Raw genomic sequence first — 27959 nt, forward strand, 5'->3', positions numbered from 1 at the left:
TTAAAATCTCATAAATGTTTCTGTTATATCCAAGGGACAGAAAGTATTTTGCTTGATGCTATTGGAAGATGAACAGCGTAACCACACACAATATTCAGTTGTACCTGGTAGGTTCAAATCCAAGCTTCTTGATTACACATGAAATAGAATTGCTACATACTTGAATTACGTACAATTTAGCTGTCCATGAATCATACCTAAACTTTAGATGTTGCAACATTTTGTATCAAGGTTACTTACACTTATCAAAATTAAGTAAAACAAAAAAAGGGAAAAAACTGTGAGCCAAAAGTCATTGCTTTGCTCTCTTGGCTAGATTTATGCCCTTTATCTGACTGTAAGTTTTTGTTTTGTCATGCAAATTGGGTTTGTAGAAAGGATTTTATATCATCTTATTCTAAAATGCTAACTCTAGTGTCTACCAATGCAACTTTACAGTTACTACATTACTACATGTAATGATACAGTGAATTTGAATCTTAATAGAGGTATAGCTTCTCATGTTCTAAGACAAGTTCTTCTTCATTTCATGGAATGTATCTCCTTATATTCTTTTGTTCTTTTTTTTTGCTGAGAATGCAGACTTTATCCTAATTCACAGACTTACACCATTTCCTGTCTGATATACCAATGCTGCAAGAAATTGCTTTTTTTATTGCAATGGTATGGGAATCATTTCTAAAAGCATTGTAGAGTTTGTGATCGTGCAGTTACATGTAGTATGGAACTGGACTCTCACACATTTTTACGTTGCCCAGAAAATGGCTTGGAAAGGACCGGACTCCCACGCATCAACATTGCCCAGAGGATGACTCTGAAAGCCCCAGTCATTTCCACTCAAATCGCTCTGTTTGTGAGCAGATTTCCTCTCGTAAGCCCTCATCATAACCAGTTAATATTCTCAAGGTTTAAAGGTTCCACTTCAATTCTAAGCCCTCATCGTGAGTAGTTGATATTACCATGATTTGAAGTTACCACTTTTAACAGACATTCTATCAAATTTCACACATTGGACTCATGCCTCAGGAGTCTTTCTCATGCTCACATACCTGACAGACTTTTGCTCATGCCTCACAAAATAAGACCCCTAAACCACAAGAAACATGGATTTTCAGCCATAAAAAAGTAACATTTTTTATAAAATATACATATATGTTCTATTCAGAATAAGCCAAAATAATGCACTGTAAAAGTGGATATTTTCGCGTGAATAATTTTTCGTGATCTGGGGGCTGAGAAGAGAACCCCCGTGTGTTTTTAATTCCGCGGAATCAAGACATCAAATACTGGAACATATGGCAAGCAAAAATATTTGTGTGCTTTTATTTTCGCGCTAGTTTTGGGTTGCGTGAAATGCGCGAAAATTTCCACTTTTACAGTAATAATAGTATGCACTGGTCAGTTTGCACTATAGATTAGGTATGGTAAAAGGCTCACACCTGTAAATATAATGGAATGTCCCTGACCGCTTCACAAAATCATGCCAAAGATAATAAAATAAATGAAGAAAAAAACTGATTAAAAATCAGAAATGCAGTTTGGCAAAAAACTGAATAGCTGCAGGTATTGAGTATGAATTCCTCTACAAACTGCATTTTGGTTGGAAGATGAAAGCTTTTCTCATGGAATTTGAAGGGACTATATTTGATTGGGTGCATGTACAGAAAATATGTGATTTTTTTGAGTAAAAAGAACTTGTAAGTTGTAGACTGGCTTTGCGAACCCTTGGACAATGTTTGAGCTGAAGAAACCCCCTTGGAAATTTGAGGGATGAAAGGGTATAAATCTCACTTTTTCAGGTTAGTGAAGATGAAACACCTCATTTTTCCCAGCTATTTTACAAAATGTTTTGAATTTTAAATTTTAACACATGTCTCTATAGGGAAATACATATTGTAGTTACCCGTGTGAGCCCTAGTAGAGCTGCTTATTGTGAGAGGGGGTACACTCCCATTCCCCCCCCCCCCTTTCTTGGTCATGTAACCTTATACCTTACACTTGGCTGCTCTCTGACCTTGGCATCTCTGCTTTACTTCCAACACCACTTCAATAATACACACAGTGTGTGTGTGTGTGTTGTGTGACATTTGTGTTTGCATGTGTGTTTCTTTGTGAGAGAGAGTGTACTTTTGTGCACATTTTTTCCCTCTTTCCTGCTTTGATGATAAGTTATCTAATATTTCTCAAAGAGGTAATATAGCATCAATCAATGTAATTCTACTCTGGTTGCACTTTAAATGAATTAAGAGAGCACCACCACTTTTGGAAACAACCCTTGCAGTTATGGTCTATTCCTGACGTTTGAATTTAACCACGTAATTACGAATGATGCAAAAATAAATACCAATTGCAGGAAAGGTGCTTGTAGTCCCATGCTTTTACAGGCTGAACAGTACCAAATGCACAGCCACTATTGAATGTGTGGCCAGTGTTGATAAATGAGCCACTTAGCGCTTATCTTACTGTCATAGGCAGTGGCATTTGTACTGCAAAAGATACCCTTTATGAGCTCATTATCTGCACTCATCGTGCATGCAATTATGCGTACACTGGTGTCACCTTTCTGCTCACCATGTAGAACCTGCAATATGATCTGAAACTATGACTTTCCCTCCCATTTACCATGAAGTGAGTTGTGAGGGTTGTGATTCTTGATAGTCGAGTGCAGTGTACACATACTATGTAATTGAGCAGATTCTCTGTTTTTTGGTCATCTTGATGTACACTGTAGGAGAAATAGCCAAATTGATTTGTTGTTGCTGCTCATGATGGCAAGTACAGTGTATGTATGCAGCTGTCAAATCAGTAAAAAAAAAAATAATAATAATAATAATAAGATTTGTACTATTCACAGGACCCATGCTAGTTGAGTATTCTCAGTCATGGAACAAAGAAAAAAAAAAGAAATATAACAGGAACAGAGAAATGGACAGAGAGTGTTGTGGAAAAATAAAACTTTGAAAAACAACTACGAAATGACTCCTGATGTGTGTAGTGTAGTGTAGTAGTGAATGACGTGGACTTTTAAGTGAATTGCTTTGTCATGCCAGCACAATCTTTAAAGGAAGCATTCATTCCATATTGTTATGAATCACCGAAAGTAAGTATATGTTATTGTGGGATATCTTGCAAGTTCCCTCATTGCACATCGACTATTAAAGGGTGCACAAAATTTTGATCACTGTGTGACGTAGACTACAGGGAAGACGGGTAAAATTGGAAGTGTAGACTCATGACATACTAGTACATTGTGCATTGGATATCAATCACATGCTTGTGTCATTTCAGTGCTGTACCATGTGCTTGTTTTGCTGTGTGATTTACAAAATGCCTAGCTGTCTTTCACAGAGAACTAGACCTAATAATGAGATTGAAAGGAGATTATCATTTAGAAAGTACCAATCTTTTTCTGTCCCCCTTCAAATGTTGCAATGTAAGAGGAAGAGAGGGTGTGTTTTGGGCATGTAACAAAATTCCCGAGGTTGTTGCAGGTGTTTCCTGGATTGAGCCCTGTATTGGATCCCAATGGAAAACTTACTGTTTTTCAGAACTGGTCATGTCTCAGATTGAAGTGAGGATGTACACATACATGTATACTGTGTATGCGCAGTATGCACATATTCAGTTCTGCAATAGCATGTTTTTCCCGCGTGCAGAATTCATCAAGCCGCCCGGAGTAGAGCATTTTGTTTGGCCACTTGCCAGATGCAAGCTATTTTTCGTTGTTTATTTGAACATCTCTATCTAAGAGGAAATCACTTTGAATGGGCAATGAAGTGTGAGCAGTGTAAATGCACTTGCCTGTTTAATAGGAGCAGTAATTATACCTTTTGATTCAAGTTACAATGTACAATGCATATGCCAGGCTTTTTGTGTGAAATGTTATTCTGTATAGATAAAAGTTTTGTAGAGGAACCTTAATTTCCCTTTTGGGGCTTCTTGTTCACTGATTTGTATGTCGTTATCAGTTGAATCTTGTCCTTATAGTTTGCACATTTCTGAATGTGTATTTCTCATGGGGCATGCAGTGTTGAGCGCATGGTGAACAATTGGCATTCAGAAATTTATATTTGCCATGAGTCTATTATTGTCATTTTTGCCTTTATGTGCCCATGTTCATGGCAGTAACGTGTCAAGCTGGTTCACTGATCAGATATTGATATGACTTCATTCTTGAAACTTGGCCCCTAAATATGTGTGTATGTGTATAGAGAAATCTACCCAGATGTACAAAACAGCGTAACAGTCCAAGATGAAAGATGTCCTGATTCATTACGATTGGGAGTGTATGAAGGAATTCTTTGCATTCTTGATTAACAGTTTGAAATTAATGCAGCAACATTTTGTTCAAATTGGCTAACAAAACACATTAAATGGTAAAATAGCCCCAAACAAATGGAAAACATTGTGCTTTTAAATATGGAGAGAATCAGACATGAGTTTGTTGCCTTCATCTCTCAGTGAGCAATTCCGTGAGTAGTAAGTGTGGATAGTTTTGGAAAAATCCCTCTACTCTTCACTGATTTTTTTTTTTTCTAAACCATTCTATAATGTGAATTATAGAATGGTATAATATATTATACAATATATTCTATAAGAATATATAAAATATATAATAGAATATAATATATAATGGAATATATTATATTATGTAATATATTCTATAATTTATATATATATATATATATATATACATATATATATATATATCTGGATATAATCAACATATTCTATGAATGCTACAAAGTTTATTGTAGTTTGTGGGCAACGTTGTGCAATAATGTTGCAAAGAGTGTCGAGAGGAGATGGAAGATTTTGTCCATTCTGTTTCAAAGTAGAAATGTAGTCGTAGACCCATATCCATGCATACATATATGTTGTATGATGTACATTTGTACAAGTACTTCATCCTTCGGTGATACAGTATGAGGGAAATGGAGTGTTGTGAAATGTCTGAAGGACAACTCATATTTGTGCTCAGGCAAATGAACTATACAGTACAATGTAGGTATGGACTGCCCTGAAAGCCCCAAAGGTATCAAGTCTTAATTATTTTGTCTAACAGGGCATTCAGACGCAAAAAAAATTATAGTAGAATGGTATAGCTAAACAATGAATTTATACGTCTGAACGCTGACTAACGAAACAACGTATAACAAAACGACGGTCGGAGCATCGTTTCGAACTAGAACTCGATAACGAATCAGCATTCCTGGTGCGTATGGCAACCATAGAACGGTATAGCTGGTGGGGCTTCATGGGAGCGCGCACGAAAGGTGACCCCACAGCTGTCACTCATTACTATAACAGCACGTGCAGTGGGAAACTGCACATCTACAGTATACAACGTTTCCCAGAATGGTCTGAAAGGTCTGTTGGCTATATGATGATTCTTTATACGTCGTTTCGTTATCGAGTTTTGGTATAAAATGGCATGCGTCTGAATAGGGGGTTAGTCCCAGATGTGTAGCAGTTAGTAAACAGACAAGTTGGGCATACAATGTACAATAAAAATTTCATCAACTTTTTTAGCTCACCTGAGCCAAAGGCTCAAGTGAGCTATTGCGATCGCCCTTCGTCCAGCGTCCGTCGTGCGTCGTTCGTCGTGCGTAAACTTTTTACATTTTCATCTTCTTCTTGAGAACCCCAGGACCAATTTTCACCAAACTTGGCAGGTAGCATCCCTAGGGGGATAGGATCTCAATTTGTTCAAATGGGCACCATGGCCCACCTGGGGGCCCCAGGGGGGCCCAAACCCCCTAAAATTAAGGAATCTTTAAAAATCTTCTTCTCTAGAACCAGAAGTGATAGGGCTTAGTTAATACTATGAGTTAGTACATTGATGACTGTAGTTTCAAGTTTGTTCATGGGGGAATCAGGGGTGCACCCCTTGGGACCCAGGGGAGGGGGGTTGGGATCCGGAGGGGTCCTAATGGGGCCTAAATTGTACATTTTCATCTTCACTTTGAGATCCCCATATCTGATTTTCACCAAACTTGGTAGGTAGCATCCCTAGGGGGATAGGATCTCAATTTGTTCAAATGGGCACCATGGCCCACCTGGGGGCCCCCAGGGGGCCCAAACCCCCTAAAATTAAGAAATCTTTAAAAATCTTCTCTAGAACCAGAAGTGACAGGGCTTACATAATACTATGAGTTAGTACATTGATGACTGTAGTTTCAAGTTTGTTCATGGGATTGGCAGAATCAGGGGTGCCCCCCTCCCCCTTTGGGACCCAGGAGAGGGGATGGGGATGGGACCTAATGGGACCTGAATTGTACATGTATGTTCATCTTCTTTTTGAAAACATGATGAATTTTGACCAAACTTAGCAAGTAGCATCCCTAGGGGGATAGAATCTCAATTCCTTCAAATGGGTACCAAGTCCCTCTTGGGGCCCCTAGGGCCCACCCCACCCCCCCCCCCCCCCATTAAGGAATATTTAAAATCTTCTACTCTAGAACCAGAAATGATAAAGCAAAGTTAATACCATGGGTTTGTACATTGATGACTTTAGTTCCAAGTTTGTTCATTGCAGATCCAGGGCTGCATGCCCCCCCCCCCCCCCCCCATCCACCCTGGAGTTGAGGAGGGGGGATCCATATATGCCAGACCTAAGTTTCCAATATTCTCAGGTATGAGTGTGCAAGAATGCATGGAAGGTGAAATTGCGATACTCAGGTGAGCGCGTGACCCCCGGGTCTCTTGTTTTTTTCCCCTGTACCTCTTTAGAAGTTGGCTTCTTGCTGAAATATCATGCTCCATAGTTATTCCATAGCAATGTAAGCTGGAATTTTGCAGAATATATCCCTTTAAGTGCTGTTCCTGATACCAAAACACAGGCAGTATGATTCATCGCTGCACTGTGTGTCTGAGCAGTGAGTGTAGTCAGCTACTGTAGTTGTCCCATGCGGGGATGTGTATTCACTGTGAAAGCAATCGATCACTTTCCCAGTTTGTGTCAAATACAGTGGGACAGTTTTACAAAGATTTTTTTTTTGTCCCTGGGCAAAAACAACAGCAAATAAACAAGCAAAACAATGGCTGAGCTTTTACATGGACATGGATATTTGTGTCACATCTGCTGGTGAATATGAGCCAATTTTCATTTGTGTTGTTTGACAGTGCAAGCCCATACTGGTATTTATTTGTGTTCAAGTGTCTTAGCGCAGCTAATTTTGTGACATTACTTGTAACAGTTAGAGCAAAAAAGAAAAAAAAGAGGAGAGGTTGCAAGTTATAGTACAAAGAAATTGAATGTGTACACATGTACACATTTTCAGAAGCAGTTACTGATGTGCAGGAATGTAATTCCTGGTTTGGCATTGCAATTAGCTATACATTTTGGATATGACTGCCATACCCAAAATGCATAAAATCATCTGTGTAGCAACTTCATTAGAATTTTGTACTATTTTTTTAAACTCAATTGTCCATCAACTGAAATTGTCATCCAATTTGAGAAGGGAAATTACTCCCTGATATGTCATCCAGAATCCGTAATAATTGAAACTGCCCTTGTTGTCATTGTCAGATATTTATTAGTTGTAGATATTGCAATGAATTTATCATAATGGTCGAGTAGACACGGGCAGGGTTTATATGACATGTAAATATTTGTTTCAGTGATCTTTTGCCCTTTCGCGTATACCCAGAAAATATGTGTCTATAGACCGAGGTGAAAAATGTTTCTGTATTCATTGGACTGCATACAGCCAAAATAAGTCAAGTCTTGATTCATGATTAACATTTAATTTTTGTTACAGAACAATACACGGCGTTGGGGGGTTAGATAAATGCAACTGTGTTTTCAAATAAGTTTAGAAACGCTGATTTGAAACGCCATTCAAAGGGCATTTAGAAACACGTTTGAGACCAGGATTGCCTTTCTGCGAGTAAATAAATGCAATGCCGTTTTGAAATGCGTTTATATCTCAAGGTCAACTATCAGCTGTTTCCGGTTGGGTTTTCTACCCATTATTTGTGTGTGAATGATGAGGCATGTTTGGTGGTACACAGTTGCTCCTTACTTCCCTGGTCGAACAGCCCAAAGCAGCTGCAAAGTGATAACACTTGAATCGTGATTGTATGATGGTTCTAGATAAACGCTGCATCCTGAGAATCAGTGTCAAACCATGTTTGCAAACACCATTCCAAACACGTTTTGAAACATGATTCTCTCTGTCAAGGTAGATAAACGCAGTCAGACTTCTCCAATTGTAAACTTACACTTTTGATCACTAGCCATAGAACTAGGCACTGTAAGCCTTGTTTTGTATATAATATCTTATGACTGTAAAGAATTCATTTTTTAATCTGTTGAAGACTTGTCCCAAGTATATTTGATCGGGTGTCTATAGGAAATGCATGTTACAGCAAAATCTGTGTGTCCTCAACAGGTTAAAGGTAGGGAATCCCATTTGCATGCCTTAAATGAAGAGTTGTATAAATACAGTGGTATGTTGAAGAGAGTATCATTTTAGAAACTCCCATAAAGTATTGAAAGTGGAAGGTAACATTTAGTACATTTTTATTGACCGTTAGATTTTGAATTGAATTTTTTTCGGGGCTCACCGTAAATTCCAGTACATTACTAGGCTACCTTTGCAGACCCATGCACAGCATGTGTGTCCATCATGTATATTTTGTGAAGAAAGTTCATCGAAACTTACAAACATTTCTATATACATTCTTGCCACACACTCTATATGTTATTACATCAGCTCTTATACTTTTAGATTTGTGTTTATAGATTAAAAAAATACAGAAGACTGCAACTAAAAGGCTTAAGTGTGGCTGACACACAGAACTACTGAGTAGTTGAGTTTTGTGCATTATTCAAATTGTAGATAACTGTTGACTTCCAAATTTCTCAGCAGTGGCCTAAACAAGTCCCCTGAGGTTGATATTTAATGTTTTGCTGCATTTTGGGAGGTCTGTAAAAGGTATCCCCTATAATGATATAATGATGATTGTTTGATTGATTATGCCAGGAGACTAGCAATTTTTTGACTGTTACCATTTTAATAATTCAGATGTACTGTGCCACATGGCACTTCATGGCCAAAATTTTTTATTTTGATATTCTTATGACCTCATCATGTAGTCTATTTTGCAGGCTACATTGAACTTTTTGTAGAAATAGCTCAGATTATGGTAATGGATAGTTTGAAAAGGTTTGTGTGCAAGCAACATACATGTATCCGGGCTTCTATTGCAAGTGGGTGCAATCTTTATTACACTAACATTTACATGTGCATCATGAATAGTGCCTTTAATGTTTTGCAATAAATCGTGAAATTCCTATATTTTCTGAGTATCCGTGTAATGTGAAATGGGTGTGTGACTTCCAGCATTAATCATACCATTTTTCCACTCCAACCCTTTTTTGTTTGGTTTTCTCCTTCCACAGGGCTATTTCCTGATGTGCTCAGGCTGGTGTAGTCATGTGTGGTGATTTAACGCAGAGCACAGGAAGGATTTAGAGGAAGACAGCTGTGCCATAGTACCCTCTCATCAGACAATGGCTCTGGTCACGTGAGTTCATGCTGGAATATGTGCACCGTTTCTGCAATGTGTGCGGGAGTACCGTGAATTATAGAGGAAGCCCATCTTTTGGCAATTTGCTTGGTGACTGTTTAAAATACATGTATGATATTGTACTTGTTGATGTATTCTGTATGAAGACCTGAAATGGCAGTCATCATGAGCAACTCAAATGAGCTGCTCTCATTGGCGCAGCGCCTCAAGGAGGAGAGACTCTACGTCCAGTCGGAGAAGCACCTCCTCCAGAGCCTGCACGAGGAGGTTACCCAGATTTCCGATAAGTTGCACCGCGTGGCGTGGATCACGCAGCAGCAGCGGCAGACACTTAATAGCTTGATACGGGCTAGCTCGAATTCGCCCCCAGCCGCCTGCTGCTACAGGGCCAATGCCCTGGAGCGGGTCGGGTTTATCGATGGCTACAAGCAGCTGGGCTTCCAGGATGCTCTCTATGGAGATGTGGTGACGTACCTGCGAGAGAACCCCGCAATCATGGCCCAGATCCTGGCACAGGGTGAGAAGAGCACCATAGAACCAGTTCCTGGACTTGTCCAGACTGTCATGTCAGGTATCTATGGCAACTGCTTGGTTGAGGATGACGAACATCATTTCCTGATCTTTATACAGGCACTGATGCGGTATCAGCTTGCAGAGAGCGATGACCCTCGAAGGTTGCTCAGACGAGGGCGCTGTGCATTCTCTGTGGCATTTAAGCTTTTTACGGAAGCCCTATTCTCTGGCAAACTCTATCTTACAGCCGCCTTGCATGAACCAGTCATGGCAGTGTTAATGAATGACGAGGTCTTTTTGGAAACGGAGGCAACAAAGGCCATGGATAGATTCACTCCAGAAGAACGCAAGCAGAGGTTCGGAACTCCAGGCACACCCGAGTATGAACAGAATGTCCAGAAACACATGAACAGCATTATGGAGCAATTGGTGGGACTGTGTAACGAATTCATTGTAGGCCTCCATAGTAACATTTATTGCTTCCCACCTAGCCTAGACTGGATTATTAGTCAGATTCACAAGATCCTCGTTGACTCTGGTCAGGTGAGTCCCTGCGACGTGCGCTTCATGTGTGCCGACCTTCTCCTCAACTGCTTCATCGGTCCTGCCATCGTTGACCCCGAGCCCTTCGGGATCACCTCGGACATTCTGGTGAGCGAGACAGCAAGATTCAACCTGATGCAGGTGGCCCAGATTCTGCAGGGACTCGCACTGCAATCAGCCACAAGCAACAGGGATTCCATTGGGAAAGCACCAGATATCTACTCTAGGTTTCCTAAGGTGAGATAACATCCATCCCCCCCCCCCCACACACACACACACAAATGATTAAACCTTGGCTCTGCAGACACTTTATGATTGAAACAGTGTAGAACCTCATTATAACAAGATCTGATATAGCCAGATACCAGATATAAAGAGATAATTTTGCAGGTCCAATTCCTTTTATATTCTTTAGTTTTTATCCCTGACTTTGACCCCGTTTACAGTGCGGGGCTGGGCCGAGCCGTGGCCGAGCCGCGGCCGAGCCCAGCCTCAATTGCGAGGCTGGGCCCCGCAATTTTGTCCGTTTACACTGCCGGGCTCGGCCGCGCTTTTGATTCAAACCCAAAGAGAATTTCCCCAGTGGTGGGGAGGAGAAAAATCTCTTTGTTCAAACCTTTCAATATTTTGTCGTAGTGGCGCTCTGCTTGTAAACAAACGCAATTTGGTATTGTCTGGTTTTCAGACCCTTTGCCAAATGAATTCCGTGGCGACGAAGTCGCCGTTCGGGCAAAGGCCTTTGCCGAAGGAAAAAAATCCTTTGCAGGACAAAACCACCTTAAACCATACTAGTTTTCGACGTTGAGGGGGTTAATATCGTGAATAGCGAAAGATACAGGCAGAGGGTTTTGAAGCCAGACAAAAATTGGCCGCGCATTTGGCCCAGTTTGCGTTTACACCAAGAAAAGGCCGGGCTCGGCTGCGGCCGAGACCACCTCCAGAGCGAGGCCAAATGCGAGGCCAATTTTGGCCTCGCATTTGGCCTTTTGCGCGTTTACACTGAAATGAAGGTGGGCTCGGCCACGGCCGAGCCGCGGCCAAGCCTCGCGCTTTAAACGGGGTCATAACAAGATACCCAATATAATGAGGAAACTTCAGTGCTCCCAAGCAGCTTGTTATTTATAACGAGGTTCCCCTGTAGAACCAGGGAGGTGGCCACCTCCCTGGTAGATGCAAGTAATTGAAGCCTCTCACTTGCAATTGGTCTTCATTATGTAATTGATTGCAATTTCCATTCTTTCATTGCGCAAACTGGCTTTTACTATTTATTATCAATACAATGTCACTTGAGTGGCCTACAGAAGATTACAAATTATTGACAAGTAGTTTGTCTGTCTCAACAGACATTTAAACAGTATGATAATCAACCCCACTTGTGACAAATTTCAGTTACTATAAAAGTGGAAATTTTCGAAGAGTTGAAATTTTTGCGCATTTTGTGCAACCAGAAACTAGCGTGAAAATAAAAGCACGCGAATATTTTTGCTTGCCATATGTTTCATTAGTATGTCTTGATTCTGCAGAATTCAAAACATGTGAAACTCTTCTTGCCCGGCTGAGGGCGAAAAATTAGTCGCGTGAAAATATCCGCTTTTACAGTAATATTACAAAAGCATTATGGGTGATTTCAATCCTTATATTGAAGATATATCTACTGATAAACTGGCTAGATACTGCTTGGAAGTTTTAAGAAGTTGTTTGCCCACTATTTCAAAACCAACCATTAAAGTGAAAAGGATGTTATATCTCTTTAAAGAAGAATGAACTTGGAATATCAAGGATGATCTGGAATAGTTTTGGATTTATGTGGGTATTGGATATATATGTTTAAAATTCAAAAGAATAGAAAATGTTAAAGCTGTGACACAGTCATTGTGTGGTTTTATTCTTGCAAGTAAATTTTGACCTTATTTGATTTCTGGATAGTATTACATGTATGATGTGAAATTGATTCTCTTCTTTTTTTATCAAGACATTAATTTTGTGTGTCAGTCAATGAAGGGAAAAAAAGTATTATTTTAGCTGTATGATGGCATGCTAAGCTGGCCACATAACTGGCGTAGTGATAGCAAGCCCCAATACATGAACAGTTTTGTCAAAATTAGAAGCATGTGAATGTCAAATGGAATATCTGATCAGACTGATTATCATATCGTGGCAGAATCATGAATTGCAAAATGCTGCAAGGACTTCAAGGGAGTAAAAATATCAAATATTAGTATGCTGTAAAAAGATTGATAAGTACTACAAAAACTAACAGGGTCATTATGCTCTGCTGCTCCAGATCCGGGCTGTGATCAGGGGGGTCCGCCCTTGTATGCCACGTCTTGCAAACAGCCAAGAAATCCATGTGGAATATTTAGTGATTTTGCCAAATGCGCGGTTGCTAGGTAAAAAAGGATCATCCAGTGACGTGATCAGGGTGTGGAAATGACGATATGGCTTCTTTTTTTTTTTTTTGGTTAATATTTAAGAGAATTGATAAAAGCTGTATTATTGATGCAATGAAAACAATATTTAAAGGTGACACGTGATCATACCAGAGCTGTACAAACAGTAATTGCAGTGTTGGGATTTTTGTAGTACTGATCTTTTCCAGCTTTTTTTTTTTCTTTCTTTCTTTTAAACAGTAAAATCATAGAATCATATCAGTATATTTCATTGTGGAAAAATAGTAAAATTTGAAATGAAATTTGATATGCCAATGCTGTATGGGAAGGCATGAAAACTATTTTGAAATAACTTACATACAGGGTGAGAATACCTTTTTATGATATTTCCATCCTGTATCATGCAAAATATGTGAATATGTGTGTATACAAAATATATCTTGGAAAATTGGAAGTGATGTATGTGAAGCCACATTATATGCATTGTTAGATGGGTCAATTTCCATTGTTAGCAACATGTGTGTATACTACATTCCTGTCATGTTTTTTTAAATCACCTTTCAGTCGCTCATACCCTTTACCTCAATTGTATGATCAGGGCTGTATGTCCAGCTACCTAGATGCGGTGATTGACAATCTCAGCTCGTCGGACACGCCCCCGACAACGAGCCAACTGAAGGGAATGACCCGGAGCTCTACCTTCATCACAGAGACCGAACTGCACGGATTGGTGAGATTCTGTCTGCCTTTCAAAGTTCACACAGAGCCATCTTTCCTTTCATCTCTCTTCTAATTTGGGGAATTCAGCTAATTCCAGAGATGCCAACTTCTTCCATGTAGTGTTTCCAAAAATACTGCAAGTTTCAGGGAATATACCCCCCCCCCAAAAAAAAAAAAAAAAAAAAAAAATGTGTTACTACAGATGTCTATTACAAGAACAACACCATATCTCCCAAATGTAAAACTACAAATATCTATTGCAAAAAAAAAAAAGGGAAATAATCCTGTTCTTCCACCAAAAATGCTCCTTTTCAGCCCGTTGAATACTGCAGTGCTGTTTAACGCATCAACGTCTGGGGTATTTTAAAAGGTTGGCATCCCTGGAATTCTTTCAAGATCCATGTAATGTTTTTATCTCTTCTTCATTGTCTTCCTCCCCTTTTTGTATTCCACTGCTCTTCTCTTCCTTAGTACATATCATGTAAATGTATCAGTGTATACATTTTTTTTTTTTTTTTGTCTCTCACCTCTTACACTGGCTTGAACTTTCTCCCTTTATCTTTTAACAGTTCATTTGAGATCGCATTCTGTAGTGCCAGAATGAGAAACAAGTGTCATTTTTATCATATTTTTTTTTTTTTTTTTACTGTGCACAGCACGTTTACACACCTCCCAACCATTCTGAATTTGGAGGAAAGAATCTGAATTTTGACCATTCCCACTTCTTGTTTCTATAGGATTTTCCTATTTTTCTGGATAATTTTACTACATACTCCTATGGATATTGCTCTTTCTTTCCTACTTTTGAGCCAAATAATCCATATTTTTCAGTCAGAAAGGTTGGGAGGTCTGCGTTTATATGAGGATAGGCAGTTATTTTTTTTTTTAATAGAGTGGTTCATTTTGCGAATATAAGTCAACAGGCGGGATGCATGGTAAAATTATAACACAGTGAAATGATACTGCGCATATAAATGCAGGTTGTTGCAAGTGTGTGTATCACAGTGAGCAGTACATGTCTAGATGTTCATCATTTGAAAATGCCAAACAAAGGGCCTCTTGTTAATGATATAGCCAGGCATTCATCCATCAATGTTTGAAATGGTCCAGAACATGTGATTGAGATGCACTATGTTTTGTTTAATAGTTGGCAGTATAGGCCAGAATTCTCAAAGGTAGTGTAAATCTAGTCATGAATTATGCAAACTTCAATACCATTAATATGGGTGGAAAACTGCACACACCAAGCATGGATGTTCAATGATAAGTGCACACTGACATACACATCAGTGTATATTGTGCTTATTTTAGTCTGTGGACATAAAATAAACCATAGATGAGACTTACACTACTGGTACATGTACCTTTGTGAATTTGAGTCACTTTATCACATTAGTTTAAAATCATACTGCTATGATTTTTTTATGCCTCCGCCACGAAGTGGTGCCGGAGGCATTATGTTTTCGGGTTGTCCGTCCGTCCGTCCGTCCGTCTGTCCGTACGTACGTCCGTACGTCCGTACGTATGTCCGTCCACTTTCGTTTACGCGATAACTTGAGTAATATGTAATGGAATTTTACCAAACTTGGTCCAAGTATGAAGTATGATGGGGCAATGATTTGATTAGATTTTGGGTAAAATCGGCTAAAGGTCAAAGGTCAAAGGTCAAGGTCAAATCATGAAATTGTATCCGTTTACGCGATAACTCAAGACTTGATGGAGCAAATATCCCCAAACTTTCTTGGAGGATGATGTATGATGGGACAATTACTTGATTAGTTTTTCAGTGAAATCGGACAGAGGTCAAAGGTCAAAGATCAAGGTCAAATCCTAAAATTTATCTGTTTACGTGATAACTCAAAACTTGAAGCAGCTTTCACCAAACTTGGTCCAAGGATGATGTATGATGGGACAATTAGTTGAGTAGATTTTAGTGACATTGGCAAGAGGTCAAAGGTCAAAAGGTCAAGGTCAAATGCTAAAAATGTTGCTATTTCCCCCATATCTGTGCAATGCCCGCAGTTATTTTCTTGAAACTTTGTGTAGACATGTACTACTGCGTAAAGATTATCCAGAGAGAGTTTCATGTCATAATGTCAAAGGTCAAAAGGTCAAAGGTTAGGTGAAAATGTTGCAATATCACTTTTCTCGCAAATAGTTCAATGTATCTTCATGGAACTTGGTACATATGCATGTACTGACTGGCAGGGATTATTTAGGGAATTTAGGGGTCATGGGTCAATAGTCAGGGGTCAAAGGTCAAGTTCAACTCCTCAAAATGTTACTATTTTCCTCATATACTAGTATATGCAATGATTGCATTATTAGTTTTAAAATTTAATATAAATGTACATGTATTACTTAATGGAGATTCTCTTGGAAATTTCTAGCCAGAAGGTCAAAGGTAAAATGTTAAGGGTCAAAGGTCAGGTTTAAATGCAAAAAAAAAAAAAAGAAGATATATTTTGTACTGTAATTACACTCTTTCTTCATACCTTGAAAATTATACTCAATGCATAAACTTATAATAAGATCGGTCAGAAGTCAAGTAAAAATTTTCAATTCCCCAAATATGCGTACCTGCACTCTTTAATAGACAATTATAGCACACCCAGTTCGTGGAAAGTGAACATTCCAGATATTTCTGCCAGTTATGTGAAACTGTCATTACACATTGTGAAGACATTGTACTATACACCTATTGGGAGAATAATGCATTATGGCGGAGGCATCAGTCGCCATAGCGACATTTCTAGTTTTTTCTCACAGATGTTGATGATTGTATACGCCATGTATTTAGCGAGTCTAATTTTTTCGCGAATCAGGACTTCCCAACAATTTCGCAAGTGGTTGAATTCGCGATTGTAAAAATACAGTCTGAATGAAGAAATGTATGCGTGCACATCACATTCATGTCAAGATTAGAGTTAATATTTTTATGTGTTTTTAAATTCATGAATACTCCCGTCTCGCAAAATTTGCGAAAAATCAGACCTTGCGAAATATTTGGCGTATATACAGTATTATTTTAAAGTGAATTATGATGTGCAGGAGGGAGGGGGGTAGGGGGACTAGGTCATGAGATTTGATAACTGATGACAAGCCATGAAGTTAACAAGCCTGATTTTATCTTAAAGTTTACTTTTGTTCTTGCTTGTGGCTGGATGTGCTTTCAGCCAAATTATTACATTTGAAAAGAGAGGGAAATTACAGATTTATGTGTTCCCAGGTGTCATGTGTAGTATCACTCTAGGTAAAGTAAATGAATCCATGTTTTCACTGTCAACTGACAAAATCCAGTCAATATTATGACATGCTATGTTTACTTGGACATGGTGTTAAATTGCACTTGAATGTGTCTGATTTCTCCCGCATTAAAATCTGCTGTTTATCTTGCCTGTTGCTATGTATCATGTACATGTATGTCTAATAGAGTGACTTTGAATGATCTTAAAGACAGAATAAGTACAGATTCATTCCATTCCTGGATGTCCTCTTATCTATCCATTCCTTAGGTAGATAGATAAAGGTATGTTTTCACTGTAACCTGAAAAATTGTCAGTATTGTAACTTAATATTCATTCTTGCAAAAAAAAACAAAACAAAAGTAATCAAATTTCAGTACAACCTTTATCTTCCTTTAGAGGTATAGTATCCCCCATTGTACACTGTTGCTCTACAATATCAGCATTATTTGGGCAGAAGGGGCTTCTGTCCTTTAAGTCATGTCCTTTATAGATTGACCGTCCTTTGAATTGTTTGCTTATAAAATAAATGCTCCTCTTTTCTATCATGCAGGCCCGACACACAAGGCCAGTCCATATGTAACCTTGAATCACAAAACATACGATAACGAGATATGAAACTCGTCAGACTGACGAGTTAGGTGATACGCTTGAGGTCATCAGATGTCGGTCATCTGTGATCGACAAAGAAAAGAATGTGATATAGGCACATTGAAGTTATATTGAGCGTGCATGCAAAACCGTTTCTCTAACCTCTCGGCCACGGGACATCCACGGAAATGGTAAGGCAAAAAAGAAATGTATAGATATTACAGGGAGAAAAGTCAATGCCCACTCAACCAACGTGGCCGCGTGAACATGTATTGCATTGCTAGACGGAAATGCGGCCTTGTAACTACTGATGTCGCTATGCCATTTCTGGCAACTTGGGAAAAATACGTGCCGTAAACATAAAACCTATAATCGGCTGGTTTTGATACCTTGCCTTTAATCACAATTTTCAGTGTGATAACGTCATCAAAGTACAAAACAATGACATGGTCTTGAAAGACAATTGTTCAAAGTACAACACCTCCGTCGTCGTCATTACATACTATGATCGGTTTGACAAAGTCAGCCTGCAAAATTTTGCAGCAGTCGAAGCAAAATGGTCTCCAACACAAAGAGGGATATGGTGTGTGTGTGTGTGTGTGTCTGTGTGTGTGTATAGGTGCGTTTATATACGAATGTGATTTCTACATGGACGAATATGTAATACAAAATTGAAGAAAAAAAAAGTAAAATAGCTAAGTATTTTGTTTCGTGATCTTGTGGGGTTCGAACCCGCACGTGTGCAACCTCACGTCTCTGAGACGTCGCCTTTAACCACTCGGCCATACGTCTCGACGAGAAAAAATGAGGAACGTAAACTTATGTATGTGAAAGATGAATCAGGAATCGTTTTGTCCACATTCCATTCTCATTTTCAGTTTTAAACTGCAAAATTGTCAAACTGATGAGGAGATTTCAAAGAATAAAATGCATGATTACTGCAGCTTATTGTCTCAGTTACCACATACTTAAGTTACAGAGGAAATGGAGCAAAATCAGCTGAGATAAAGGTGCTTAAACGTTGTCAAGTCAATGCACATTGAAAAAAAAAATCACCTCCCATAGACATAACACGTAAACTTGTCTGATTTTGAGTCTTTACCTTTAATAACAATTTGAAGTATGATGGTAAGTCTTCTCGAACCAAGAGTGTGGAACGTAAGCTTCTAAGTGAAAGATGAATCATGACGATCTCCCGTGACCGACACATCTTCAAAGGGATCAGTTATTAGAAGTGGAAGCCCCCGCGCCAAGCATATTGTCTCAGCAATTCCAAAGCAATGATACCCTTACATTTAGGCATACCATAATTTCCCTCTGAAATCAATGGTAGGTATTATTCATGTACAATTGCTTGCCTTGTCCATAAACTTTCCTTTACAAACTTTCAGTGAAACGTGTCATAACATAATTCTGTAACTCCATTAGCAGGGATTGACTTCATAAAGAAAGATATATCAAATTGAACGCTTAGCGCGTATAACTAAGGGGGATTTTAGCCTGATGCTCTGTTCTTCACTGCTCAGATACCAACAACACTCATTACCTACGGCTACGTATAGAGAAACAGCCATGACGAAAATAAGTTTTTCCTTTTCTTTGGCAGATAGACACACAACCCCTTTAAACCACACTATAATTGACATGGAGGGACATGATAAAGTTCATTACTACTACTAAACAGTGATGCCTTCTGCTCATGTGGCACAAGATACCTCTATAGCAACATAAAACCTGTCTACAACTCCGTTATTGCGTCAAACAATAACATCCTGGAATTTCAAAGAGATGAGCGAGGCGCCATACACCTGGCCTAGAGTTAATTCATTCAGTTGCCATTCCTGCTCCAGTTGAGTTATGTGAATTATTTTCCGACCTGTCTTGTGACAGTGTAACAGGAACAAACGTAGAGAAAAGGAAAGAGAAAAGGAAAGGTGGCAAGCGGGGCACTGTACCAAGGGCAATTTAAACAATACGTATGATAAATGAAGCAAATCCAACCTCCAGCCTCCGACACAAAAAAAAAAGGAACTTGAGTGACTGTGTGTCGTGGGGTAGTATAATTGATAAGATAATACGATAAATGACATCGATCGGAATAAAGCTGAACTGCCAAAAGAAAAACAAAGAAAGAGAGAGAGAAAAAAATGATAGCGTCCTGCGGGTCTCGAATATCTCGTTCTAAGGTAGTGCATAATGACCATGCAGCGCGATAAGCGACTATAAAGCCACACGGCTGTACCGAAGATTGGATGTGAAATGTATCTTTAATATTTTTTTTATTTATATATATATATATATATATATATATATATATATATGTATATATCTTAAATCTTTATACCATTTACAACATGAAAAAGTTCATTACTACTACTAATCAGTGATGCCTTCCATTCATGTGGCACAAGATACCTCTATAGCAACATAGAACCTGTCTACACTGAACTCCGTTATTGGGTCAAACAATAACAACCTGGAATTTCAAAGAGATGAGCGAGACGCCATACACCTGGCCTAGAGTTAATCAATTCAGTTCCCATTCCTGAAAGTTATTTAAACGTACATGTTCCTACCTATCCTGTTACAGTATAACAATAACCAATGAAGAGAAAAGGAAAGAGCAAACGAAAGGTGGCAAGCGGGACACTGTAACAAGGGGCAATTTACAACATTAAGTGTGACAAAATTAATGAAGCAAACCCAATCTCCAAACTCCAATACAAAACAAGGGAAATAGAGCAGCCGTGTTCACGGGTTAGGTACACTTGATAAAATAATATGATAAATGACATCGGAGTAAAGCTGAACTGCCCCCCCCCCCCCCCCCCCCGAAAAAAAGGAGAGAAAAAGAAAGAACGGAAAAAAGTCCTGCGGGAGTCGAACTTCTCACATTCCGGTAAGGCGTTATGAACTCCCAGCGCGCTAAGCGATTATGCCACACGGCTGTCCTGAAGATTGAGTGCGAAACTTAAATCTAAATACTATTGTGAATGTGTTGACTTGTGATGGCGCTATTCAACTTCTCACAAGTGGCAGCGTGGATTCGATCAATATACAGTTGCAAAGAAAAATTGGGAATCGTTCTGTACAGATTGCATTCTCATTTTCAGTTTTAAACTACAAAATTATCAACCTGATGAGGAGATTTGAAAACATAAAATGCATGATTACTAAAGCTTATTGTCTCAGCTACAACATACGTATGTTTCAGAGGAAATGGTCAATGCATGGTTTATATAAAAAATCACCTCCCATAGACATAACACGTAAACTTGTCTGATTTTGAGTCTTTACCTTTAATCACAATTTCTAGTATGATGACGTCATCATATTTCAAAACCATCACATGGACTTGAGAGGCAAATGTTCAAAGTACAATATATCTGAATTTGGGATAATATTGAGCTTAAACAACAGAGATACGAGCAAATGAAAGTCAGAAACAGTACCTCAAAAAATCAATTCCACTTTTTTTATTTAAAATGACGATATGATGACGTCATCGCGTTTTCCTGGCAATATTGATACTTGGAATGTTATTTACAATTCATATACTTTTGTAATATGCAATAGAAATATAGGGTCAACGGACGATTTAAAGAGCTATGGCGAAATAAACAAAGACATGTTTTTTCACTATATTTGCAGAAAGACGCGCACGCGGAATTTCAACTTTGGCGCCAGTGCATTCCTTTGTTATAGGTCGAAATCGATCGGAAATCAATGGATATTGTTACTCAAAGTATCAGGAATCCAAATCAGCCAAAAAAATTGCATTTTCATGTTGCTTACGGGCTCTGCGCACGAAATTGCGCGGACGGACGCGCACGCGAGAAAATGTTTGAAACGCTTAAAATTGTCTGAAACTTCGAGATTTCCCATTGGGAAGTCGTTTTGAGCCTTTTAAAATTTTGACGCGTGTTTACGCGCGCGTAATGATGACCTGAGTAACTAGCGTTAAGAAGTAAGATAGAGCGTGACCTGAACTTCATGTCCACCGAAAATGATACAGAAATGACATTTAGTTATGAAGTTATGATCGATCATGTGACAAGGTCCGAAAATCACAAAATGGCGCCTAGATGACGTCATAGATATGTTACTGTCATGAAAACCTTATTGTGGCTAGATTTTGTCATGAGACATGTTGACTGAAAATGTCATGTTATTTCGTAATGTCATTGTTGAGATATTGACGACACAAAATTGTCCAGAAAGAAAGAAGAATAAAAAAAAATAAAGAGAGATTTTGACAATCACAATAGGTGATACGCTGATAGCGTATCACCTAAAAAGTTGCAAGATGAATCACTTTATTTTCAGGCCTGAAAATATGTTTTGGTTCTACATGTTGATTTTCCGTCATCAGTGCTTGTTAGATCTTTATTAAAGGGAATGCATTTGATCTCTATATACCGTATGCTTGGAATTACAAAATAAAGTGTTAGTACTTCAATAGATTTATGAACTCTTTAATCTTCCGTCCGACTTTGTTTTTCCTTCATTTCTCTCTCATGAGGCAAGCGAAAGTGAAAATAGAAAATCCCACTAACAATTGTCCAAACAGTCGGCATCAGCATTTACACTTTGATATATTCCTGTTTAAGTGGAATTTTTTGCGCGAGTAATTTTCCGCATTCAACCCAGGTGAGATGAATTTCTTGTGTTTTTAATTTTTGCGGACTGTCATGACAATTGAACAAGCACTTCAAACAGTTCACTGCTGCTGCCGCGGCTATTAGAAGGGTTTTGGCAGTGCATACAGAACAAGGTACAGTCACGTATTCAACTGGTCCGCATTACGATAGCGGAGTCAATCCTGCTACAAAGTACAGAACTTAAGCTTGCGAAGAACACCGGTAATAACAAAGTAGTTATACCCCTACATTTATAGTTTACGTTCAGACTGTGATCCTTACAAACTTCAAGTTAAGCTAACTCCGAGGAAAAGCTCTTGTCCCCTTAACTTTAACATGTGTCCACATGACAAAGCTTATCATTGAAGGTAGCTTGTCAACAATGATAAGCTCCTGCCCCCGTAATTACAAGCTAGTCCCAATCAATGATAAAACCACAGAACCGGAAGTTTGTGATGACCCCAGGACAAGGCGCACTGTATTTACATTCAGGAGGTTGACCTGGAAGCGAAAGAGAATGGGGGTTCATGAAGAGGTCACGCTTACCTTCGAGTTGTTTGATTTTTGTGTCCACATGATTCTTTAACTAATGAACTTGGATTGGGCCCCCCCCCCCCCAAGCTCATGGATAGAGCGTTAACACTGAGAAATCTTGTGGTCCCTATCATCGTGTTAACTTCATGTTACAGGTAGTTTACCTTTGAGCATGTCTACGCGGTACTCAAACTACGAGCTTATCCTTGAAGTTAGCTGAACTTGAAGTTAAGGATCACCATCTGAACGTTTTATTCCTTGAAATCAAAGATGTAAGATAATATGAAATATAACAAGCAAGAAATTGGCGCACTTTAATTTTCTTGCCAGCTTTATGTTGTACAAAATGCACAAAAAATTCTACTTCTACAATAATCACAGGGTAAAGAATGTACTGAATGGGTACACCAAGTTTCTCACTAATCTGATTATCTCTTCTCTTTAGGGTGTGCTCACAACAGAGAGTTTACATAGTGAGTGTGTTTCAATAGACCCTTATACTTCACACAGCCTCAAAATTCTCAAAAGTGACCGCATATCCTGACTTTTGATTTTCTATCACACACTTCTTTAGTCCAAGAACATCCAGATGTTATCATTATTATTTCATTTGGCAAAGTTGTTAACATGTACCGTAGTTTTGATTTCGAAAGATAGGCGTCATTACATAGCTGATAATCGTGTCCCCCAGAAATCTTATCTTGACACTTATGGTAATAGTTTGGTGATGCAAGGTCCCATAAACATGACAACCTTGAAATGCTGGAAGCAGAAATGTAGACAAATACTCCTCACTTTTCACTGTTATTCCAATGTTATATATGATAGACAATGTATATTGCAGAGACCCAGTAAAACATGTATTCCATGTTGCCACATTTGATTGGTTCTTAACTGCAGTAGAAATGTGTGTGTATTGTTGTATGAGTATCGGTATGACAGTGTTGAAATCAACCCAGTTAGCATTGCAATAGGGCCTCTTTTATCTTTTGTCACAGAAACATCCTTGCCCCTTAGGTCCCCCAAAGGTTCTGCCCCAGCCATGTCATTGTTTGCAGTAGGCAGTGACTAATTCTGCTAAAATACAGCAGAATGTCAGACCTTTTGTAGTTTGGAAATAGTCTTGGCAAACAGTATACATTGGTCTATAATGGGTGTGCATTTTAAAAACCCAGTTGATGAAAATTTGCAGTTGTTTTGCTGCTTTTTGTTATTTCTCCTGTCTGTATGTTATTTTCAGAGTGAGCATCACCAGTTAGTAGTTTGAGCTGCCAGGAGTCATAGAGGACAATACGTATGCAGTTTAAATACATAGAATGTTTTAACCTCACTGGAGGCTGTTCTTCCGTCACACACACACACACAAACACACATTCTGCGACGTCCACCTGTGCGGCTGTTCAGTTTCCACTCATTAATCAGTTCCAAAAGTGAAAGTTGCTAGCTGCCTACATATAGTGCAGAGTGTTTGGCAGACATTTTAAGGAAAGGATAGGTTGTGCAGAAGACAGTCTATATCTAGATGTACACAATGTCTATGTTGTCAACCTGTTCAATAATGTAATACTCGGGATTGTTCGTAGTACATTGTGGAGTGGTGCTCTTAATTAATTGCTTCACATTCCTTAGTTGCTAGCCCAGGAAGGCCTTTAGCTAGCATTGAGCAAGTTCATAGGATGTCATAGATGACCCTTCTGAAGGTAGTAAACACAAAATTTGACATTTGATTTTTGGTGGAGGATACTGATGTAGCAAACATGTTCAAATTTATGGATGTATTTTTCCCTGTGAGATACAGCAGCAAGCTATTCACTTTACCAGTTGCTCATAAAGATACTTAAAACATTTGGAATCTAGTTTGCATGCATCACTTCATGCTATGTCTGACAAGCCTTTGGCATGCTTCTCAGCTGTTCGGAGTTAACCTTAATGTAGTGAAATGTATTGTAGTGAATACGTGCATGTGTTTTGAATATAGTTCAAACTGGCTCTCATGTTGTTGGTTTAAAAAAAAGAAAGCATCAAGCATTATGATCAGACTAGACATGATTATGGACAATGATAATGTCCTGAAATCACAGAAAACTGGCCAAATTCACAATTTTTTCTTATACATTAGATATGATTGATCGATCTTATTTCCCCATTTCTTTTTCATACGTAAATGTAAAACAAAGTCAATTAAACAAGGTTATTGGGAACAGTATTGTTTGAATCAAACAGATAAAGCGGGTAAGTAATAGATTTAAGTGTGATTAATGGAAATATGGCAAAACAAGAGGTTTGGTTTTTGTTTTTTGTTTTTTGGTTGTTTTTTTTTTTTTTTTTTGGGGGGGGGGGCATTGTAGAACAGAATCCCAGATTTTGTGAAAGGGAAAAGACCTTTATTTCCAAAGAACAATCACCATCCCTAAGGTGTTTTAGATCAAATTAGTGAGAGTCTGGCCTGGCGTGGAGTTGAGGGAGAGGTCCAGGGCAGCAATATTAGTCTTGCTTCCAGTCTGATGCAGAACACATCCTCACAGGTTCGGGGGAAAGACCCTGTGTCTCTCAGGAAAGTGACAGGGCACCCCCAGTGGCAGCTGTCCTTGATTTGAAGTTTCCCCCCTGGCTGCTGTCAGAAACACAGCGTCAGGGCTCAAGGTGAATGTCAGACACAGCCTGTCTGCCTCAGAGAGCTTTCACACTTGCCCAGAACTCGTTTGTGAACGTGCTTCTTGGAGCATTACATGCCAAGCAAAGCAAGTTTTTAAAGCCATTGAGGACAAGCTGATTTTGCTATTTAAAGGACAAGTTCACCTTTATAAACATAAGGATTGAGAGACTGCGGCAATATTAGTAGAACACATCAGTGAAAGTTTGAGGAAAATCGGACAATCGATGCAAAAGTTATGAATTTTTAAATATTTTTGTGTTGGAACTGCTGGACAAGGAGACTACTACAGCTTGTGATGTCATGTGAGTACAACAGTATAAAGAAAATGTAAAGAAAATTCAACATATTTTCTTCTTTTTTTTCCCATAACAAAAGACCATTTGACTTGCCTCTTTCTAAAGGCAGGGGGAATAATATTACCCATAACATATGTCAGTAACGAGTCACGGGAATGTGTACTTTTTTCAAAAGATGAAATTTTGTGAAATTCTCTTTATATTTTCCTTATATTGTTGTACGCATGTGACATCGTACACTGCAGTAGTCTTCTCTTCCAGCGGTTACTGCACAAAAACTTCAAAAAATCATAACTCTTGAACGGATTGTCCAATTTTCCTCAAACTTTCAATGATGTGTTCTACTATAATAATACTACATTTTCTCAATCCTTATGTTTATGAAGGTGAACTCGTCCTTTAACACACATTTCCAATAAACACCTGCCCAAGTTCACTCGGGACTAGTCATCAATGGGTGAACGTTTGAATGTAATTATAAAGTTTATTTCTCCCAAACATTTGCCTCAAATTACCTTTGGCCACTTATGTTCTTGAGGTATTTCCCAATTGCAGATTTGCCTCTTTGCCCATCTGTATTAAAGTGCGAACAGTCTGACCTGTAAAACACAATTGAGAAGGTGGAGTCCAGCATGACATTACATTCACTTTCGCCATGATGAGTGTTTACATGAGTACTCTGGCACTCAAGTGCATCACAAGGTGTGTGTTTGATTTTTCAGGCTATCAATTTCTGTGACTGACACAGCTATCGTATTAAATCCTTATCACAAGTTTAGAAACATGTTTCAGAAAGGCGAGTGGAAACGAGTTCATTGCCAGTGTGAAATCCGCTAAGTCTCTGTGGTCGATGCGGAATCTCCGTACAACGTGTTGTTCGCAGGAGATCAAAAGCGGCAGAAATCCGCCGTCATGCCTCTGCTCTTCCGATTCAGCCTGCTTCATGGAAATGTCCAACCTGACAGTTGTGTAGCCACACAGCTTCAAGCTCAAGGTTAATGTTCAGACACAGTGTAACAGGACAGAAATGCAGGAATTTGTGCCGTCTTCCTCTCGAAGATTAAATCAGTAGCAAAACTCCTGAGGTTGATAGTGTGAAATCGTCATTCCCATGGCTATTGATTACCCAGCTTTAGCTCAAAGGTTACAGTCAAATTGTGCATCTCTAACACTTGTAGACAGGAATCACAGTTGACTCTTGATTTAGCACAGAGTTACAGGTCAGAAGTTATTTCAAAGCAATGATTTTCTGGAAGAGGCACATTTAATATTCTTTCCATAAACTGATCAAAGAAGTTAATTTGTCCTTTTATTTTGTGCTTTTTTGTGGATAAAATAGCTTGGTTATAAGCTATACAGCTCAGTACAACTATTTCATGAAAAAGTTACCATGAAAACCATGAAAAAGTTATGAGCATAGACGTAATCATGCATTGTGTAGATGAAAACTTTTGCCTGCATTTTACTCTCGCAAATCTTGGCTCCTCGAGAAATTCACAAAAAAGTAATGCACCCAAAAACTTCTGGTTTTTCAGTACTTGTAAAAGTATGAGCCTTCAACTCTAGTTGGGCCATCATTTGTTTGATGGGTGAGACAGTAAGATTTTTAAAGAGTTTCTGAGTCAGGTTTGATATCTAGCGGATGCACGGACATCCCAGGACAAAATATTTTACCCACAATGTCCCTCTTGTCCCAAGTGTAGAGATTGATGCCTGGCAATGCCAGGGCAGTGTAACATCAAGGCTGTATGGGAGAACCAAGCTACATGTAGCATTGAAGAGGCTGCATTGGGCAAATCAAATATCATTAGATTGATGATGGATGCTAATATTATTATCATTACCATTGTTTTTATCATTATTATCATCGTTGTAATTGTCATTATTTGGTCTATTGCAGTAGGACTATACTACATGCATTGCGATTAATGCTACTATTATTTATGAAGATTATTTTGTAAGCAAAAGAATATTTCATCCAACTTAATTAAAAGGTTTATTGTCATAGGGGGAAAAATAAACATGTCTATGATTCAGTTGCTTCCTTAACAGTAACACTTAGTAAAACTCAGTTTTAAATTGAAATGCATGTTTTTTGCCATGTTTGGCCCACAGTATGCCATTGCAATTTTATGCTAAATTGCCTTTTAGAGGCTTAGAAAAGGAATCATTTTGCATTCTGATTAACAAGCTTGTAGAAGTGAAGAGTGTTTAAGGATCATATTGTTCTTGAGTCTTTTTTTTTTTTAATAGCTAATGGATCTAGAATGGAATCATTCCAGGAACTGTTG

The 27959-nt window shown here is 38.7% G+C and overlaps 1 protein-coding gene across 1 annotated transcript in view; it reads left to right on the forward strand.

Annotated features, from left to right (window-relative positions):
• The first annotated feature begins 9693 nt into the window (after positions 1–9693).
• The window catches only part of LOC140240447 (GTPase-activating protein and VPS9 domain-containing protein 1-like), a 39029-nt gene continuing 20763 nt past the window's right edge, over positions 9694–27959 (forward strand). Inside the window, exons 1-2 of the mRNA XM_072320218.1 lie at positions 9694–10833; positions 13585–13716. Of these exons, the coding sequence (XP_072176319.1) occupies positions 9694–10833; positions 13585–13716 (1272 nt within the window). The remainder of the gene's footprint in view (positions 10834–13584; positions 13717–27959) is intronic.

The sequence above is a fragment of the Diadema setosum genome, chromosome 17 (assembly GCF_964275005.1).
Source record: "Diadema setosum chromosome 17, eeDiaSeto1, whole genome shotgun sequence".
Lineage (NCBI taxonomy): Eukaryota > Metazoa > Echinodermata > Echinoidea > Diadematoida > Diadematidae > Diadema > Diadema setosum.